The sequence below is a fragment of the Entelurus aequoreus genome, linkage group LG15 (genome assembly GCF_033978785.1).
Source record: "Entelurus aequoreus isolate RoL-2023_Sb linkage group LG15, RoL_Eaeq_v1.1, whole genome shotgun sequence".
NCBI lineage: Eukaryota > Metazoa > Chordata > Actinopteri > Syngnathiformes > Syngnathidae > Entelurus > Entelurus aequoreus.
In genome coordinates, this window is record NC_084745.1 from 45,894,673 (window position 1) to 45,915,922 (window position 21,250).

General features: G+C 38.8%; 1 protein-coding gene across 3 annotated transcripts in view; it reads right to left on the reverse strand.

Annotated features, from left to right (window-relative positions):
- Positions 1–21,250, reverse strand: part of esyt2b (extended synaptotagmin-like protein 2b) — a 90,028-nt gene that overhangs the window by 33,993 nt on the left and 34,785 nt on the right. For all 3 annotated transcript variants that reach the window (XM_062021628.1, XM_062021627.1, XM_062021629.1), the window contains exons 7-10: positions 8,956–9,011; positions 5,257–5,377; positions 4,508–4,684; positions 4,358–4,440 (exon numbers count right to left, since the gene is read on the reverse strand). In XM_062021628.1, coding sequence (XP_061877612.1) covers positions 4,358–4,440; positions 4,508–4,684; positions 5,257–5,377; positions 8,956–9,011 — 437 coding nt within the window. The remainder of the gene's footprint in view (positions 1–4,357; positions 4,441–4,507; positions 4,685–5,256; positions 5,378–8,955; positions 9,012–21,250) is intronic.

Sequence of the window (21,250 nt, forward strand, 5' to 3'; positions counted from 1 at the left end):
TTAATGCTGGACATAGGGAGACCCGAAAATAATACGTTACAGTAATCGAGACGAGACGCAACGAACGCATGAATAATGATCTCAGCGTCGCTAGTGGACAAAATGGAACAAATTTTAGCGATATTACGGAGATGAAAGAAGGCCGTTTTAGTAAGTGAAAAGCTTATTGTCACCGATAATTTATCCAGTAATATTCATAATCCCAACGACGTGTGAGAGATATTCCTGGCTTGTATGGCATTCCGAAGCGCGTTTCTGTCCAAACGGAAGCGGCTGAAAAGAAGAGTTAACGGCGAAGGCAAGCAGGGATTGCTACATTCAACCGAGATGTGACGCGCTGACGACGTCGAGTTTGTTCGGATGGTTTTAGGTAAAACATTTTGTAAGTAAAAAATAATCTAAAATAAATAACAGTCCCACTTTGCATGAAGTTGTTGTGCTGGGTCAAAGAACTTTAATAGTAGTAGTATTGACAAATAAAATAGTATCGTACTTTCCGGACCATAGGACACACCAGAACATAAGGCGCCCTGCCGATGAGCGGGTCTAGTCAGGTCTATTTTCATACAAAAAGCGCACAGGATTATAGGGCGCATTAAAGGGGTCATATTATTACTTTTTTTTTTCTAAATGTAAAAGACTTCCTTGTGGTCTACATAACATGTAATGGTGGTTCTTTGGTCAAAATGTTGCATAGATGATGTTTTACAGATCATCTTCAAGCCGCTTTCTGACAGTCGCTTCAGGATGCGCCGTTTTGTGGGCGGTCTTATTTACCTGGCTCACCTTCGGCAGTGTGTTTTCTCCGTCATCTTTGTTATAGCGGTGTAGCGTGCAAGGACGGGGGTGGAAGAAGTGTCAAAAGATGGGGCTAACTGTTTTAATGACTTTCAGACTTTACTTCAATCAATAACAGAGCAGCTTCTCCTCATCCGTGGCTCACTAGTGCAATAGCAACGCCGGAAATGTGTCCCATGAAAAACCGCCCGACCGGAACTCTCTAAAAACTAAAGTTAAGTTCTTTGGGTGAATAATGTAAACTCACTACACGGGTATGTTTTAGCGCTTTCATGGCGAGTTTACTGACAGATATAAGTAAGAACTTTACACTATTTTATTTTAGAAATGGCAACAGAGGAAGATGAATGTCCCATAACAAGAAGATAGAGAAAAAGAAGAAGCTTATCGACTACGGTGTCGGCACGACTACAAATGGGGAAGCGTGCACATTATCAGGACTTACGCAGATCCCAAATACAGATCAGCCGGTACCAGAAGGTAAGAAAAGTTGCTGTTGCATAATATTGCGAAACAAAACGCCAAATACGTCTCACCTTATACACACACCATAATAATACTGTATGTTGAAGCACAGTACAATCCATCAAGCGGTGCGGCTTCATAGCTTACCAAAGTCGTACTAAAACATTTTGATAGATTTTTGAGCGCCGTGTGTAATGTTCTATATTTTCAATGGAACATAAAAAATGTTGGTGTTGTTTCACTGAGTCATATTGCAGTCTACACATATCTCTTATGTGTGACTGCCATCTACTGGTCACACTTATCATTTCACCATGTACCAAATAAAATAGTTTCGAGGTCGGCAAGCACAAACAAAATGATTCCATACATTAGGCGCACCGGGTTATAAGGTGCACTGACGAGTTTGGAGAAAATGAAATGATTTTAAGTGCGCATTATAGTCCGAAAAATACGGTACTCATTTCTCTCAGAATTGAAGCGACATGGAGTACAGCATTCTCTCAATCCTGCCTTACAGTCTCAGTGTGTTGAGATGCCATTAGATTGGTTGTGCCTCATTATCCAGGGTGTCAAACTTGGGTCGGATCACTTCTGAGAATGCATTACTCTGGCCTGGTTTGACGACACAATGTCCACTTGGTTTATACAGATAAACTCAAATGTCACGATCCCATCCACGTACAAAGACTTATATTTTTGAAAGTCTTTCAAAGTGTAAAATGGGCTGGGTTGAACAATGAAGTAGTTCACAAAGTCCAAATATTATCGAGACATCGGAAGATATCGTGCATGGTCTCTGCTCCACTCAGACTTGTCGATCATGTAAGGATCCTTGCATCCAATGACGGCTGTTTGCTCCTTGTAACGACGAAGGGACTTCTTATCGAATGACTCACAGTATTTCACAATCGTATCACAGCCGGTGCAATGTTATTTTCCACGGAATAGTTTGGAAATATTGGCCATTCTCAGCCATTGATTTCCAGGAGTTATCTCATCCTTTGAGAAGCCTCCGTTTCACTAATGTTTTCCAATGTTGTAAAATGGGTAGAATAAATATTACATTTCAACATTTCTGTCAACGAAGATTTGCGTCAGCCTGCGACACATAGTCATTTTGATAGTAGGCTAATATAGCTAATATAGACACTTACATCATGCGCTGCCTTCATTATAAGACTTATACAAAGGCTTTTAATTTGTTGCGGCTCCAGACAGATTTTTTTGTATTTTTTTTAATTTTTTGTCTTTGTCTTTTGTCTTTGTCTTTTGTCTTTGAACATTTTGGGTTGCCCACCCCTGAAATAGAGGTAGGAAAAGTTGTAACAAAGTTTGTGTATGTGAACCTGCAGAAAGATCATTACCTTTACCATCAAAAAGAGCTACACCTGTAGGGCGAGATGGCGCCTCCAATTTACGGCGGGATTCGTGTCTGACAAGCCGGGTCCCCCATGAAGAAGTATCTGATCAACACTTTTAGTGAAATATTCTTTATGCAGACAAATAAAGACGTGGCAGGTGAAAAGGAATGGCCAGATGTTTGAGATATTTGACATCACACTAGGAAACAGTAACCACTTTCTAGTGACAAGTTGTAAGAAGATAAGAAATTTTTTTTTACTTTCCATAAACTACATACAAGAATATTATATTAATATTTAAAGTCAAGTCAAGTCAAGTCAACTTTATTTATATAGCACTTTTACGACAACTTTTAAATTGAACCAAAGTGCTTTACAGGTTAAAAAAGCATAGAGCATAAAAACAAAACAAAAACAAAACAAATAAAGAACATAAACAATGAATGAGCTGAACAAGATAGTGCAAAAGTAATATGGTAAAAGGTTTCGAATAAAAAGTAAAAATTTGCTAAATAAAAATAAAAATAATAATAATAATAAAAGTGCGACAAATTGAAAAATAAAACTAAAGCGAAGGGGTGGGGTGGGGGTGGGGGGGGGGCTAGAAATGGTGGCCTAATGGGCGGACTCAGCTCAGTTCAAAGGCCAGCGAGAAAAGGTAGGTCTTAAGAAGGGTTTTGAAGACCCCCAGGCTCTGGGCTGACCTAATGTGGAGGGGAAGGCTGTTCCAGAGCTTAGGGGCGGCAACGGAAAAGGCTCTGTCCCCTCTGGTCTTTAGCCTGGATCTGGGGACCGCCAACAGCATTTGATCAGCTGACCTTAGGGCTCTAGACGAGGTATGATGATGCAGAAGCTCGGTCAGGTATTGTGGGGCCAGACCATTTAGGGATTTAAAAACAATTAAAAGTAATTTAAAATCAATGCGGTGACGGACAGGGAGCCAGTGGAGTGAGGCCAGAACTGGGGTGATGTGCTCGCGTTTTTTGGTACTGGTGAGGAGACGGGCAGCCGCGTTTTGCACAAGCTGCAAACGGCGGAGTGATGCCTGATCAATGCCAGCGTACAGTGAGTTGTTGTTGTCTAGCCAGTGTGTGATGAAGGCGTGGATAGCAGTCTCCGGGTCACTCTGGGAGAGATAGGCCTTGGTCTTTGCTAGGGTTCTAGATGGTAAAAGCTGGTACTAACCACTGAGCTGACCTGTTTGGTGAATTTGAAGGCACTATCGAAGATCACGCCGAGATTTCTCGCGGAGGACCGGATGTTTTCACCCAGAGGACCTGTAGCACTGACAAACGAGACTGGAGATGTTTCGCCGAAGATGATGATCTCAGTCTTATTCTCATTAAGGTTGAGGAAGTTAGCACTCATCCTAGCTTTAATGTCAGTCAGACAGTCAAGCAGTGGCTGAAGTGCGACCTGTCCTGTAGCCTTAAGAGGTAAGTAGATCTGAACATCATCGGCATAACAATGGAATGAGACATTGTGCTTGACCAGGATTTCACCTAAAGGTAGTATATACAGTAAGAAGAGTATGGGACCTAGGATTGACCCTTGAGGAAGACTAAAGACGACCAAATGAACGCAATTAATTTATCCTCCCCACACACCTGCTCTGCGCGGGAAGCATCAGGTACCTAATTCTGATTCCCTCTCACAGACTCCTCTGAATCAAATCGTCGGATCTTCGACTATTTGAAGACAGCCCTAATTGGCGAAAATTGCTTTTTTACCTTCCCAGGAAATCGTCTTTGTCTGGATCTTCATCAAACAACTCGATCTCCAGGTGTTGACCCGAGTGCTCGTACACCAACGCCTGATGAAGGAGAGCGGTGAGTGGAAAGACCCGCCAGCAGGACCAGTAAGTGTGCTAGTGGGGTCACCTCGTAGACTTCGTTCCATTTGGGATGAAGGCTCTCCTTGATGGTCTTGCTCTGGAAGAGTTGGTTGCCGATCTGCAGCATGCCGTAAGGGTCCGACTTGCCTTTGATGAGCCCGCCCAGGAATTTATCCTTGCCCTCCAGATCCTGAGCCTCCAAAAAGTGAATCCTCAGAACACCCTTGGAAGACACAGAAAATAAATAAACCTGGAATTTGACCCTCTGGGTAGTGATGGAACTGTCAGCACCGCGTACTGATAACTAATCAATACAATTACTAGCATTCCTACACATCGATCTATCCATTGTGTTGTATTGATTGCTGATTGTGTCTTCAGGCGACACATTTTGCACTACTTGGCTTCAGCCAGCAGAGGCGCTGTTGATTCACTTTTTCCAGAGCATTTAGAAAAGTGTCTAAAAAAGAAAAGCCATTCAGACCTCCAGAAAGAAATTATCCTATCCCATTCTCAATAATATTGCTAAAAAAATACTCAATCGTAAATCAAAATAATTCAATCAAATGGCCACAAAAAGTCACAAGCGCTCTATCTCTGCATTTTAGTGACGTTTATTTGAGCTGTAAAGAGCCCATATGTTGATAATTATGATTCAAGTGGTGTCCAAATCAAGGATGCAGCCTGCCAGGGTCTTTTCTTGTTGTCATGGTTACGCACCGTGTTGCTGATTGAGGCCTCACGTTTAAATAACACCCACTTGGATGCTTTACTTTGGCCAAAATGTCATCTTACTTTCGGCATGGGGAAGCGCAGCTGAGCCAGTTCCACGTCTCCGAGCAGGGGCACGGTGATGCGGTTGGGTAAGACCAGATAAGAGGAGATGATGTCTTCAATCAGACTGTCAGAGAGGCCACTGTGGACAGGAGCAAAGCAATACAAACAGGAGCCATGCATTATTTACGGGACGAGTAACGGCACCTATGGGTTATAAATATCCACCTCTATTCACATTTTAGTACAGCTCGTTGCGACAAGTCCCTACAGCACCCCGACAGTTCTCATAATAATATCTACAAAATGGCCATTTCGTACTGCAATTAAGTAGTAGGGGTGTCTCGATCCGATATTGACATCGGATTGCATCATCTTGCATCTAAAATGTCCAATACAAGCAGTCTGTTCTGCCCCCACTAACGTCGCTACTTGCAAGCTTAGCAGACAGATAACACGTTGTCTCCATCTGAGGGGCTTTACTCCAAAACATGCAAAAGTGAACATACATAAATAATAGAGATAAATAAATGATAAATGGGTTGTACTTGTATAGCGCTTTTCTACCTTCGAGGTACTCAAAGCGCTTTGACAGTATTTCCACATTTACCCATTCACACACACATTCACACACTGATGGCGGGAGCTGCCATGCAAGGCGCTAACCAGCAGCCATCAGAGGCAAAGGGTGAAGTGTCTTGCCCAAGGACACAACGGACGTGACTAGGAAGGTAGAAGGTGGGAATTGAACCAGCAACACTTCGATTGCTGGCACAGCCACTCTATCAACTTCGCCACGCCGTCCCTATGTCCGATAATGGCTTTTTTGCCAATATCCGATATTCCGATATTGTCCAACTCTTAATTACCAATTCCGATATCAACCTATACCGATATATACAGTCGTGGAATTAACACATTATTATGCCTACTTTTGTTGTGATGCCCCGCTGGATAAATTAAACAATGTAACAAGGTTTTCCAAAATAAATCAACTCAAGTTATGGAAAAAAATGCCAACATGGCACTGCCATATTTATTATTGAAGTCACAAAGTGCATTATTTTTTTTAACATGCCTCAAAACAGCAGCTTGGAATTTGGGACATGCTCTCCCTGAGAGAGTATGAGGAGGTTGAGGTGGGCGGGGTAGCGGGGGGTGTATATTGTAGCGTCCCGGAAGAGTTAGTGCTGCAAGGGGTTCTGGGTTTTTGTTCTGTTGTGTTTATGTTGTGTTACGGTGCGGATGTTCTCCCAAAATGTGTTTGTCATTCTTGTTTGGTGTGGGTTCACAGTGTGGGGCATATTTGTAACAGTGTTAAAGTTGTTTATACACCACCCTCAGTGTGACCTGTATGGCTGTTGACCAAGTATGCGTTTGCATTCACTTGTGTGTGTGAAAAGCCGTAGATATTATGTGACTGGGCTGGCACGAAAAGGAAGTGCCTTCAAGGTTTATTGGCGCTCTGTACTTCTCCCTACGTCCGTTTACACAGCGGCGTTTTAAAAAGTCATACATTTTACTTTTTGAAACCGATACCGATAATTTTGAAACCGATACTGATAATTTCCGATATTACATTTTAAAGCATTTATCCGCCAATAATATCGGCAGTCCGATATTATCGTACATCTCTAGTTAATATTTAAGTCACGAAATGTAAATTGAGTATTGTTGGTGCTTTTTCAATGGTTATTTATCGGATTTTATGGGCTGAATAATGGAGCTCCCATTAGCTCTGCTGTAATCGGACTTTTATTTATGTTTATTTAATAGTTAGAATGCATTAAAAAAAAATCCATCCATTGTCATGTCTTTTATAATGATTGTGAACGATAGGCAAAATTCCCAAAAAAGTGCAGTTCCCCTTATTATGTCTGAGAACGATGGCATAGCATCCAAACATGTTCAAATTCATTATTCCCTAAATTCGTATTTCTCCTCTCTTGTTGAATATCAATGGTAAGCAGGTTTTAGTCGGCTTCTTGCAAAATTGTATTTGTTTAAAGGCCTACTGAAAGCCACTACTACCGACCACGCAGTCTGAAAGTTTATATATCAATGATGAAATCTTAACATTGCAACACATGCCAATACGGCCGGGTTAACTTATAAAGTGCAATTTTAAATTTCCCGCTAAACTTCCAGTTGAAAACGTCTATGTATGATGACGTATGCGCGTGACGTCAATGGTTGAAACGGAAGTATTCGGTCGGACCCCATTGAATCCAATACAAAAAACTCTGTTTTCATCTCAAAATTCCACAGTATTCTGGACATCTGTGTTGGTGAATCTTTTGCAATTTGTTTAATGAACAATGAAGACTGCAAAGAAGAAAGCTGTAGGTGGGATCGGTGTATTAGCGGCGGACTACAGCAACACAACCAGGAGGACTTTGAGATGGATAGCAGACGCGCTAGCCGCCGACCTCACCTTGACTTCCTCCGTCTCCGGGCCGCCGACCGCATCTATGATCGGGTGAAGTCCTTCGTCGCTCCGTCGATCGCTGGAGCGCAGGTGAGCACGGGTGTTGATGAGCAGATGAGGGCTGGCGTAGGTGGATAGGTAATGTTTTTAGCATAGCTCTGTGAGGTCCCGTTGCTAAGTTAGCTTCAATGGCGTTGTTAGCAACAGCATTGTTAAGCTTCGCCAGGCTGGAAAGCATTAACCGTGTAGTTACAGGTCCATGGTTTAATAGTATTTTCTGTCTATCCTTCCAGGCAGGGGTTTATTTCTTTTGTTTCTATCTGCATTTAAGCACGATGCTATCACGTTAGCTCCGTAGCTAAAGAGCTTCGCCGATGTATTGTCGTGGGGATAAAAGTCACTGTGAATGTCCATTTCCCGTTCTCGACTCTCATTTTCAAGAGGATATAGTATCCGAGGTGGTTTAAAATACAAATCCGTGATCCACAATAGAAAAAGGAGAAAGTGTGGAATCCAATGAACCCTTGTAACTAAGTTACGGTCAGAGCGAAAAAAGATACATCCTGCACTGCACTCTAGTCCTTCACTCTCACGTTCCTCATCCACGAATCTTTCATCCTCGCTCAAATTAATGAGGTAATCGTCGCTTTCTCGGTCTGAATCTCTCTCGCTGCTGGTGTAAACAATGGGGAAATGTGAGGAGCCTTTCAACCTGCGATGTCACGCTACTTCCGGTACAGGCAAGGCTTTTTTATCAGCGACCAAAAGTTGCGAACTTTATCGTCGATGTTCTCTACTAAATCCTTTCAACAAAAATATGGCAATATCGCGAAATGATCAAGTATGACACATAGAATGGATCTGCTATCCCCGTTTAAATAAAAACATGTCATTTCAGTAGGCCTTTAAAAATGCACCAGATCAGTGCAGTTCAATATTCGTGAATTTATAAAAAGATGCAACAACCAAGTACTTTGAAAGATGCCTTGTAAAACACACATATGACTTTTACAGAAAAGAAAATATTGCAAGATGGAAATTGGATGGTTGGATTTACAACTCTTTCAGCAGACAACACACAATGCTGAGCAGCTCTCACACACGCACATGCACGCACACAAACACGCGTGACAAAGTATTGAATTGCACAAGCTAAATGAAAGTATTTGCTCCCACAAAGGACACCAGAGAAGGGCAGAGGCACTAAGACTGGCATGCATGCATGTGCCAACATGGCTTCGACACAGAGACAACACTTTCAAACACTCGTTTTTAGACATGACAGGACTTACGTGAGCCCAGGAATGTCCAGTAAATTAGTCAGGCCTGTCCAGTTGATGTCAACGAGCTACGATAAAAGCAGCAGAGAGAACAACAACAAGGTTAAAAATGATTGGCACTATTTTATTGTTTTTCCCTTTAACACTTCACAAACAATCTGGATTCATAACAGCGGAATGAATCACAAATGGGTTTACGGAGCATTTTTAAAGCGGTTTTACTGGCAAAAAAAAAAGTGTTTTAAAAATACTACAATGATGATTGGGATGTCGATAATGAAATGTCCAGTGAGTCAGCTCTCCTAACAGTTTGACAGAACTCGATGATGCACAAATCTTCACAAGGAAATCACTCTTAATTATTCATGAGACCTCATTCGTGTCGGGGGTTTGAGGTCACATGTCCTCAATTAAACATGGCGGAAAAGTTTGTTAGAAGTTACCTCAGTAGTAAACAGTAGGGAAGCAGCAATGCTCGGTATTGTCCGACACGGAACAATCCACCTTTATTGACCGTGATCCTTTGTGTGTCTGTGAATGAGTGTGTGTGTTTTTGTACGTGTGTGTGTGTGTATTTTTGTGGAAGTGTTTGTGTCTGTGTAAATCAATAAATCTTTTTTTTCACCGTCGATGCTTTTCAAAATGTTCTGTTCTTTTTCATTTGCGCAGCAAATAAACAGTCTCCTCTTCATGACAATTGTTGCTACGTTTTTATTGAATGGTATCTGTTTCCCGGTTGTATCGCGCGTTTTGAAACTGGCGCACACGCGATACGAAGGGTCCTCACTGGCCACACACACCCCCTCAAGAGATCTGGTTTCTAATCACATAACCCAGGTGTGTTAGTCCAACTTTTTAAAAACCGAACATGATTGGATTAAGGCAGGGGTGTCCAAAGTGTGGCCCGGAGGCCATTTGCAGCCCGCAGCACATCATTCTAAAAATACTAAAAAAAAATTTTTTAAAACATTAAAAATGAAAAAAAAGTGGAATAAAAGAGCAAATAGGTGAAATGCAACAAGAAAAAGTTGCATTGTTGACTCTAATAACACAATTTTTTTTATAATTTCTCAAAAAATAATAATGAATCAAAATCAATATTGCTATGAATTATTGACTGATTTAAGGACAAAAAGGACATAAATACAACAAACATAAAAACATGAAAAATATCAAAATTATTTAAAAAAATACATACTAATTACCGTATTTTTCGGAGTATAAGTCGCTCCGGAGTATAAGTCGCACCGGCCGAAAATGCATAATAAAGAAGGAAAAAAACATATATAAGTCGCACTGGAGTATAAGTCGCATTTTTGGGGGTAATTTATTTCACCAAGAATAGACATTTGAAAGGCAATTTAAAATAAATAAAGAATAGTGAACAACAGGCTGAATAAGTGTACGTTATATGAGGCATAAATAACCAACTGAGAACGTGCCTGGTATGTTAACGTAACATAATATGGTAAGAGTCATTCAAATAACTATAACATATAGAACATGCTATACGTTTACCAAACAATCTGTTACTCCTAATCGCTAAATCCCATGAAATCTTATAGGTCTAGTCTCTTACGTGAATGAGCTAAATAATATTATTTGATATTTTACAGTAATGTGTTAATAATTTCACACATAAGTCGCTCCCGAGTATAAGTCGCACCCCCAGCCAAACTATGAAAAAAACTGAGACTTATAGTCCGAAAAATACGGTATATACTCAGGGTTTCCCACACATTCATTTATTTGTGGCAGCCCGCCACGAAAGAATTACGTCTGCCACAAATAAAAAAATAAATTAAAATAAAATAAAATAAAAAATAAAAAACTTTTTTTTTTTTTTTGGTCCTCTCCAGCTTCTCAGGCAAATCATATAGTTGATGTAGATGCCCATATCGACTGTTCAGATTTACTTTACAAAAGAGAAGTGTAGGATACTTCTCTTGTTGCCTTATTTGTATTTGACTTTATTAAATGTATTTATATTAGAAACACAACATGTGTATATAACAAAGGGTGCAAAGTCTGCAGGCAGTAGGAAACACATGGTTAAGTGTAGGGAGTAAAACTGATGGCAGTCTAAAGTTCAAGATTTTTGGAGCTCTTTGTTCAGTGGATCAGATGTTTTTGTTACTGACTGTGGCAGGACACCTCTGCCTCTGTTTCACTTTATGTTGCTGGTAAATAATATGGTTGTAGTAGTAGGCTAAAGTTAAATTATTTAGTATGCACTAATTAAAGGGGCAGAGTTTTGAGACATTTTAGCTTTTATATCTTATAAGATATATTTTTTGTAAGAACCACAATTAATAAATATATTTCAGTGAATAACTTATTGTTCAAATCTGCATATAAATATGTACATAAAGTGTTGTAATTATATTGTAAAATGGACGGATGGATGGACCTTTAAAACAAAACTGTTATTATTAATTAGTAAGTATACATTTTTTGAGCCTTTTTAGAGAAAATCAAATCATTGTAGTAAATTATGCAAATTACTCGATGATGCCATGGTGACCACGCCCATAGCCACGCCCATAGCCACGCCCCCACCGCCACAGGTATCTTGGCAGTTTATGGGAAACACTGATACTAATACTAATTATACTAATTATTCTATTGATTGTTATCATAAATATACTAAAATAATTACACTGTATATTATCTGAAGCTGATATAGAGATTTAAGTGTTGAATGAAAAAAAATAAAATTAAAAAACAACTGTCTTTGCTAAAAAATAACAATAATAAGGACCTAACTTGAGGGAGCCCCAAAGGTAAAAAAAAAAGTGTATATTGTATTGGTTTTGAAAATGAAAAAATACCAAAATGGCCCCCGCGTGCTTTGATTTTTCAGTGTGCGGCCCTCAGTGGAAAAAGTTTGGACACCCCTGTATTAAGGTGTTTCCATGGGCTGTAGGAAGCTTATTTAGAGACAAACTATTTGAGAAATCGGACAAATTTCGTGCATGGACATATACTGATTGACAGTGATCCAGTTAATGTAAAATAGTCCACAACAAACCTTACATCCATAAAAACACTCTAACGACTGCTGCACACTGTCATCATTCTCAACAGATGCACTTATTCTCCACATATTAATGGCAAATGGAGTGAGCCTGAACTCATTAGCTTTTTCACTGAACTGGGAACTATCGACTGACAACTCTCTCGACCTCATACAAAACCGTTTACCGCTCTGATGTCGCACAACAGCTAATTAACTTATCAGCCTCTCTTCTACCACCTTATACCAACTGCATCCAATCTTATCGATGACTGACACATTGAATAGCCAATGAAATCGTATGAGCACCAAAAAACTTTTTGATGGGAGGGGCTTTTGGTTTGAACGCAACAAACAAACAAAAAGGTGGACTATGCATTAATAGCCCACCAGCTTTATGCCTTTGAAGTGTATGTTCTGTCTTTATTTCATAAACGATCATGACAAAGGTGTGTTGCAAGACAAGATGCAGCCTCAGGAGTTCAGTATGCTTAGTTAGTAAAGACTTTGACCAAGGGTTTCCAATTGAAACTCTTGTTGAACGCCTGATCTTAACTGTAACATACTCCATTTTTGTAGCATCATTGTCAAATTTGAAATACTGTAGGATTAGGTGAGAACTGAAGCTATGTTTCTATTAGCTTTTCCAGTCCATATAATTATTTATATTTTCAAGGCACAAAAAATGCCCTTATTTTGAGCGTATACATACTTCTATCCATCAGTGTCAGTACCACTTAGCCACACTCTGCCTGCTGGGGATAAAAACGCAGCTTATTAGCTTTCAAAAGAGTCCAAACCCATGAGTAAAGAGCTAACAGAGGCAGAATGATGGAGAGGTTTGTGACAAGAATTAAAGAACATAGGAGTCCTCGTCAGAGGCAAGGAAAACAAGTAACGACAAGTGACGACCCATATTTTACATAGCCTTGGAAATCACTTGGAAAACTACAGCAGGAAATGAGGGAATGCTAATGTGTGTTTAATGCCATCCAAATACACTTTGCAATATCCTATCTCTGTGAGATTGGTTGTTGTTGTTTTTTACCGTTGCTGCAATTAAAAACAAAGCACAGATCCCAGCTTAACATTGAGCAAGAGTTAAGAGTAACAATATCAAAGTTGAAGCCCAGATTTGAAAGGATGTGCAGTGCAAAAAGGGTTCAATGCAGCCACTAAATACCGGTACTAGAGATGTCTCTTTTACTTGTTTCTTTACCGCAGCAGTGTCCCAGTGTTTACTTGGCTGCTTGTTCTCACACAAAAGATTCCTTTAATAGGGATGCGTGCTCAAGGAGACACAATTACATTTCCATATCCCTTTTTACACACGCGCAGGAGTTGCATGAATTGCAGGAGCGTGCATGTCTTGCGAGAACAGAGGCTCAAATTTGAGAATTTTCTATCCACAGTGCGGAGCTACTTTTAAGATTTTGGAAAATAAAAGACTTGTTTTTCAAGTAGCATTATCACTACCATGAATTGATTAACGTGGACCCCGACTTAAACAAGTTGAAAAACGTATTCGGGTGTTACCATTTAGTGGTCAATTGTACAGAATATGTACTGTACTGTGCAATATACTAATAAAAGTCTCAATCAATCAAAACTGGTGGACTAGAGGAAAATGAGGGGCTAAGCATGCTACGCACACAGAGCAGGACGACACAAGAAGCTAACCGCTAAAGCTTTGATTTAAAGTAGGAGGGTTACGATCGATACCTAGTATAGTATCAGTATATAAACACACGAAAGTGATTAAATCGATATTTTTGTTATTATTACAAAATACTTTTTGGGTTCGTTTTTCTAATTGTTTACACACTCGAGGGTAAGTCTCTGGATAAAGAAGGGCTCCGAGGGCAAAACTTAAATGGTTTAAATGTGAGCCAATAGTAGTTTTGGTTTTGTTCATATATTACCCGGTATGCATGAGCCGCTTTATTTTGTTAAAAATATTGTAATACAGCATCTGATTTACAACAATACTAGCAAATTCTAATGCTGTAAGCTTTATTAAAAATGTGTTATTGTGTTTACTTTAGTTACGCACTATAAAACATTTTCAATTTTATAATCTTCTGTCACAGTATCGGATCGGGACTCAAAGTCGGATCAGATCTGAGGCCAACAATGTTGATTAGGGCATCCCTATTTATGTTTGTTGAATAAAATAATACAGACTGTTCTAAATGTTGAACTAGCGCAGAGAAAATGACCAGAAATTCCGGGAAAACAGGGAATTTTAGGAAAGGTAAAACATGTTTTGCGTTCGGCATATTGGAAGAGTCGTGTGTGACGATGGTTGAAAGGTTATAATTGGGTAAAATAAGGCACAACATTTTGAGAATTTGGGGCATTGTAGAACTATTAATACATCCATTCAATTTCCTAGAAATTTGGGAATTTCAGGAAAACCAAGAATTATTGAAAATCTAGATAATACCACAATTGCTATAGATGAAATGAATGGGTTGGTGTTGGAATTTTTCAAAACGGTTGAAAAATGTTGACGTAGTAACAGTTTTAATTTGAATTGGTATTTCGGAATTCCTTGAATTTTGGGAAATCCGGGAATTAGTATGAAAAAAAAAGTTAACGTTTGTTGTCCCAACTAAGAGGAATGTTTTGAATGTGGAATGGTAAAAAACGGTTGGACTGTGAAAACTTTCTAGGAAGAGGTGAAAATAGGGCTTGGAAAAAAAACGGGAATTGTGGGAATTCCTGGAATTTTTTTGAACTTGGTAAAATGTAGTTTGATTGTCCAAGGTGAGTGGGGTGTGTGAATGGTGGAACGGTTCAAATCGGATGAGAAATGTGGGATATGCAGTAGATTGTATATTGCCAATTTATTGTCAATAGGGAGAAAATTACCAGGAATTCCGGGAAAACAGGGAATTTTGGGAAAGGAAAAACATGTTTTGCATTCGGCATATCGGAAGAGTCGTGTGTGACGATGGTTGGAAGGTTAGAATTAGGTAAAAAATGGCTCAAAATTTGGGGCATTGTAAAACTATTAATACATCCATTCATTTTAAATGGGAATTTTCTAGAAAATTCGGGAATTACGGAAAAACCAAGAATTTTTGAAAATATAGATAATACCACATTTGCCATAAATAAAATGAATTGGTTGGTGTTGGAATTTTTAGAAACGGTTGAAAAATGTTGAAGTAGTAACAGTTTTAATTTGAATTGGTATTTCGGAATTCCTGGAATTTCGGGAAATCTGGGACTTAGTATGAAAAAAAAAGTTAATGTTTGTTGTCCCAACTAAGAGGAATGTTTTGAATGTGGGTGGAATGGTCAAAAACGGTTGAAAAATGTGGACTGTGAAAACTTTCTAGGAAGATGTGAAAATAAGGCTTGGGAAAAAAAAGAGATTTGAGGGAATTCCTGGAATTTTTTGGGATTTGGAAAAATGTTGTTTGATTGTCCAAGGTGAGTGGAGTATGTGGATGGTGGAACGGTTCAAATCGGATGAGAAATGTGGGATATGCAGTAGATTGTATATTGCCAATTTATTGTCAATAGGGAGAAAATTACCAGGAATTCCGGGAAAAAAGGGAATTTTGGGAAAGGAAAAACATGTTTTGCATTCGGCATATCGGAAGAGTCGTGTGTGACGATGGTTGGAAGGTTAGAATTAGATAAAAAATGGCTAAAACGTTGGGGCATTGTAGAACTATTAATACATCCATTCATTTTAATGGGAATTTCCTAGAAAACTCGGGAATTACGGAAAAAACGAGAATTTTTGGAAATATAGATAATACCACATTTGCCATAAATGAAATGAATTGGTTGGTGTTGGAATTTTTAGAAACGGTTGAAAAATGTTGACATAGTAACAGTTTTAATTTGAATTGATATTTCGGAATTCTTGGAATTTTCGGAAATCCGGGAATTAGTATGATAAAAAAAGTTAACGTTTGTGGTCCCAACTCAGAGGAATGTTTTGAATATGGAATGGTCAAAAACGGTTGAAAAATGTGGACTGTGAAAACTTTCTAGGAAGAGGTGAAAATAGGGCTTGGGAAAAAAACGGGAATTGTGGGAATTCCTGGAATTTTTTGGGACTTGGTAAAATGTAGTTTGATTGTCCAAGGTGAGTGGAGTGTGTGAATGGTGGAACGGTTCAAATCGGATGAGAAATGTGGGATATGCAGTAGATTGTATATTGCCAATTTATTGTCAATAGGGAGAAAATTACCAGGAATTTTGGGAAAGTAAAAACATGTTTTGCATTCGGCATATCGGAAGAGTCGTGTGTGACGATGGTTGGAAGATTAGAATTAGGTAAAAAATGGCAGAACATTTTGGGCATTGTAGAACTATGAATACATCCATTCATTTTAATGGGAATTTCATAGAAAATTGTGGCATTTCGGAAAAAACGAGAATTTTTGAAAAAATAGATAATACCACATTTGCCATAAATAAAATGAATTGGTTGGTGTTGGAATTTTTAGAAACGGTTGAAAAATGTTGACGTAACAGTTTTAATTTGAATTGGTATTTCGGAATTCATGGAATGTTGGGAAATCCAGGAATTAGTATGAAAAAAAAAGTTAATATTTGTTGTCCCAACTAAGAGGAATGTTTTGAATGTGGAATGGTCAAAAACGTTTGAAATATGAGGACTGTGAAAACTTTCTAGGAAGAGGTGAAAATAGGGCTTGGAAAAAAAACAGGAATTGTGGGAATTCCTGGAATTTTTTGGGACTTGGTAAAATGTAGTTTGATTGTCCAAGGTGAGTGGAGTGTGTGAATGGTGAAACGGTTCGAATCGGATGAGAAATGTGGGATATGCAGTAGATTGTATATTGCCAATTTATTGTCAATGGGGAGAAAATTACCAGGAATTCCAGGAAAACAGGGAATTTTAGGAAAGGAAAAACATGTTTTGCATTCGGCATATCGGAAGAGTCGTGTGTGACGATGGTTGGAAGGTTAGAATTAGGTAAAAAATGGCTAAAAATTTTGGACATTGTAGAACTATTAATACATCCATTCATGTGAATGGGAATTTCCTAGAAAATTCGTGAATTTGGGAAAAAACAAGAATTTTTAAAAATATAGATATACCATATTTGCCATAAATAAAATGAATGGGTTGGTGTTGTAATTTTTAGAAACAGTTGAAAAATGTTGACGTGTGGTCCCAACTCAGAAGAATGTTTTGAATGTGGAATGGTCAAAAATGGTTGAAAAATGCGGACTGTGAAAACTTTCAAGGAAGAGGTGAAAATAGGGCTTGGGAAAAAAACGGGAATTGTGGGAATTCCTGGAATTTTTTGGGATTTGGTGTGTGGATGGTGGGACGGTTCAAATCGGATGACAAATGTGGGAGTTGTGCAAGTTCGAAAAATGGCTGATTCGTTTTCAATAGGCAGAATGACCCGGAAAACCAGAAATTCTGGGAAATCTGGGAATTTTTTTTTTTTTTTACATTTTTTGGAGGAGCTCCCGATTCCCAGTCGAGCCGAACGTTTTGATCCTGGAATGGTTCCGATTGGATGAAAACTTGTAAAATAAAAGTTTTCGTTGTAAAAATGTGTTATTGTGTTTACTTTAGTTACTCACTATAACATATTCTCATCTCTGTTATCTATTGACTAAGTATGGGATCGGGACTGGAAATCGGATCGAGATCAGAGGCCAAAAATGTTGATCCGGACATCCTTATATAGTTCTAACCCCCTAACCATATACAGCCCACAGGGTTTCACATAGCAGGAACCTTTTACTGCTGATAGCTGATAGTGCCAGGATGATGTAAACCTGTGCTTGAAAACATAATTAAGGAGAATAAAAGATTCAGTGTACAAAAATAAGTCATGTCTTGAAGGATAACATTAACCATAAAGCAAGATAATGTCAAAAATGATCAATGAAAGTTAATGTAATACAGATAATGGCACTAATTAAAGATGCTATTCATCATTATTGTTGTTACTAAGAATGGCTCTAAATGCCTTAGACTGCCATGCATGCATGTGTCGTAAACAGACTAACGTTATTGTGTCTTTTGGCACTTGACTCCTTCAACAGCACAGTGCGAGAAGTGCCAGGGTTGCTTCCGAGGTGACGTGGAAGAAAAAAAATGGTGTCAATGCTTCCCTGAGATTTAAGCGGGCGAAGCAGACGTCAGCTTGCTGCACTGTGACTTCGCAGCATGCTATTAAAAGCTTTCTGAGCGACCCGCTGGGTCCTCTCGTTTGCTAGAAATCGGTCAAACTGCGTGTTTTTTTTTTTATAAGCCAAGTGCTCATGCAGACGAACCATATTTTACTGAAATTAGAATGTGAGCAATCCACTGAGACAAGGGATGTGCAAAATAAAGATAGGATCTTCGGTCTGCAGCTTCTTTTGTGTTGTGAAAATTACGATACCTTTGTTTAAAATACATCAGAGTGACACCATGGTTTTTGTCAGTATTCTTTTCCAAAAGGTCAGATGAAGACCAAATTGTACAAAACCTAAGCAATTTTTACCCTAACATCTTTTTAAATCCAATTCATCTTATCCAGAAGCCCAAACATGAGAACACGAAACTCATATTTAGGGAATACTTCTAGTTTTGCATGCAGAAAACTGCAAAATATAAATAAATTATTAATGAAAGGGATAAATGAACATTTAACAGCACTTTTACTAAACAAAATGTTGTTTCACAGGGGTGTCAAACTCATTTTAGCTCAGGGGCCGCATAGAGGAAAATCTGTGCACACGCGGGCCGGACTGTTAAAATCATGGCATTAAAACTAAAAAATAAGGACAACATCAGATTGTTTTCTTTGTCTTACTTTGGCTAAAATTAGAACAAACACATTCTGAAAATATTACAATAAAAATATTTTTAAAAAGCAGCGGTAAAGTAAAGAAGAAAGTAAATGAATGTTTATAACTGAATACATTTAGATACACATAAAAATTTGTTTTTTTAAATTATTTCTTTGAATGAATTAAGTAACGTTTATGATAACCTTTTTCCAAAACACAACATAGAATGTGAGATATAACAGGATAATGCATACATTTATCATTTGTTTTCAAAACGGTTACAAAAAAGTGGGACCCCAAAAATGTACTGTGGGACCCCAGTTTTATGACTTGATGGGGTCCCTGGGAGCCCATTTTGAAAATACCTAGCGCCAACACTGATGGAGTATTGGTGCATGCAAAACAGCAGCAGGGGCTGTGGCCTGCGGGCCGCTTCTAATACTAATTAAATATCATCATAATTCATTTGCAGGCTGGATCTGGCCCGCGGGTCTTGACTTTGACACTTAGGACATAGACGGAGGATGGGAGAGCCACGCAGATGCCACCTTTGAACTTTGTTTGTGTTTGGGGAGTGGAACTCTATTTCGCAGACGCGCAAAATATACGACTGTACTTTAACCATTAGAAAATCTTTGTCGAAAATAAGGTGGTTGTGATAGACACAATATAAATTATATACAGCTTGCTGACAATCGAGTTTTAATTATACCATCATATGTTGATATGACACTTTTGAGCTGTGTGCCGCAAATTTAACACCGACAAGATGTCGTCAGTGCAAATTGGCGTCCTGACTAGCAGCTGGTGGCTATTGTCCCTTCACAATGCTGCTTCTAAATCACTAATCCACGCCTCCAAGTATCGTTATCACTGGAGGACTAGAGGACAAGGAATAGCTAAACATGCTACACTACAAACCATATGATACAAAAAAAAGCAGCGCTAGCCGCTAAGCTAGAACTTGTGAATGTAAACATGGGTGGGAAGATCGATATAAATATCAACAGTACTGATACCAAGTAGGGCTGGGCGATATATTGAATATACTTGATATATCGTGGGTTTGTCTCTGTGCGATGTAGAACATTACTATTTCGTGAGTATTCAAGTATACGTTCTCACGCAGTTGCTTTTAGCTGCGGGCATTACACTACAGGCTTTTCTCACTCTTTCTTGTCTCTCCTTCTCACAGAGACATAAAACAAGCGCACCTTCTTACATACGTCAAATAATGTCGCACGTGCAACGCCCTCCCCCCCCCGCCGAGCAGAGAGGAAGCGGAATAGGTAACGTTAGCAGTGGCAGGTGGTGCAAGCGGAGCGGTGCGAGTGGTAATACGAGAGAGAGAGAAGGTGCGAATCTGGTTACAAATGGAGGAAGAATTAATTCCCAAGAAAAACAGCACGGGGTCCATCGTCTGGCGGTGGTTTGGCTTCAAGCGGGAAGATGTTGAACAGACAACAGTAATATGTAAAGTATGCGGAAAAAACGTTGCTACAAAAAAGTAGCAGCACTACTAATTTGTAGCATCATTTGAGAAGTCACCCACTAGAGAATAAGGAGTGCTTGAAACTCTGCATGACAACATCTCCGGCCGGTGCCACACCCAACAAAACGCCGAAGCAACCAGCACTGACCCAATTGAGCCTGGCGTCTTCCATTTCCACATCAACACCGTATGAAAAAAATAGTCAACAACAGAAGGAGATAACGTCCGCAGTAACCTACCACATAGCGAAGGACATACACTATTTGATTTCCTATTATGCGGCTAATTTTTATTTGACGGTTTTTTAAATATCTTGTGTAACATCATGCACAAAAGGGCACTTTATTTATTTTAAAATATTGTAGTGGCGTTCTGTACAAAAAGTGCACTTTAATTTAGTGTTGTTTTGATTTTTCATCTTAGTGACATCATGCACAAAAGTGCACTAATAGCTTGTTTTAAAATGTCTCTGACAATCTTGCACTTTCTGTTTTGGAAATGACATGAATGTTTGTGACACTGCTTAATAACTGCTTAATAAATACACTTTTGCTAAATTCACTTAATTGTAATTTCCCTCTGCATGTAAGTTTAAAATGAGCATATATTAATGCAGTATGAAGAAGAATGTTTTAATGTAGACACATAGAATCATCATACTGCTGTGATTATATGCATCAAGTGTTCATTCAAGGCTAAGGCAAAATTTTGAGATATATATCGTGTATCGTGACATGGCCTAAAAATATCGAGATATTAATAAAAGGCCATATCGCCCAGCCCTAATACCAAGTATATAATCTGTATATTATCAAATTTACAACATTAGATCGATATATGTTTTTAACACAAACATTTTTTATTGTTTGCAAACTCAGGAAAATAAGAGCCAATAGTAGTTTGCTTTTGTTTAATTATTTTGCACTATTGACTGATTTGACTGTTCCATCTTTGCTTTCTAAACAGTCTATTTGTACCTTCAAGAGTGACTAAACAGTCCAATTTTCAAATAA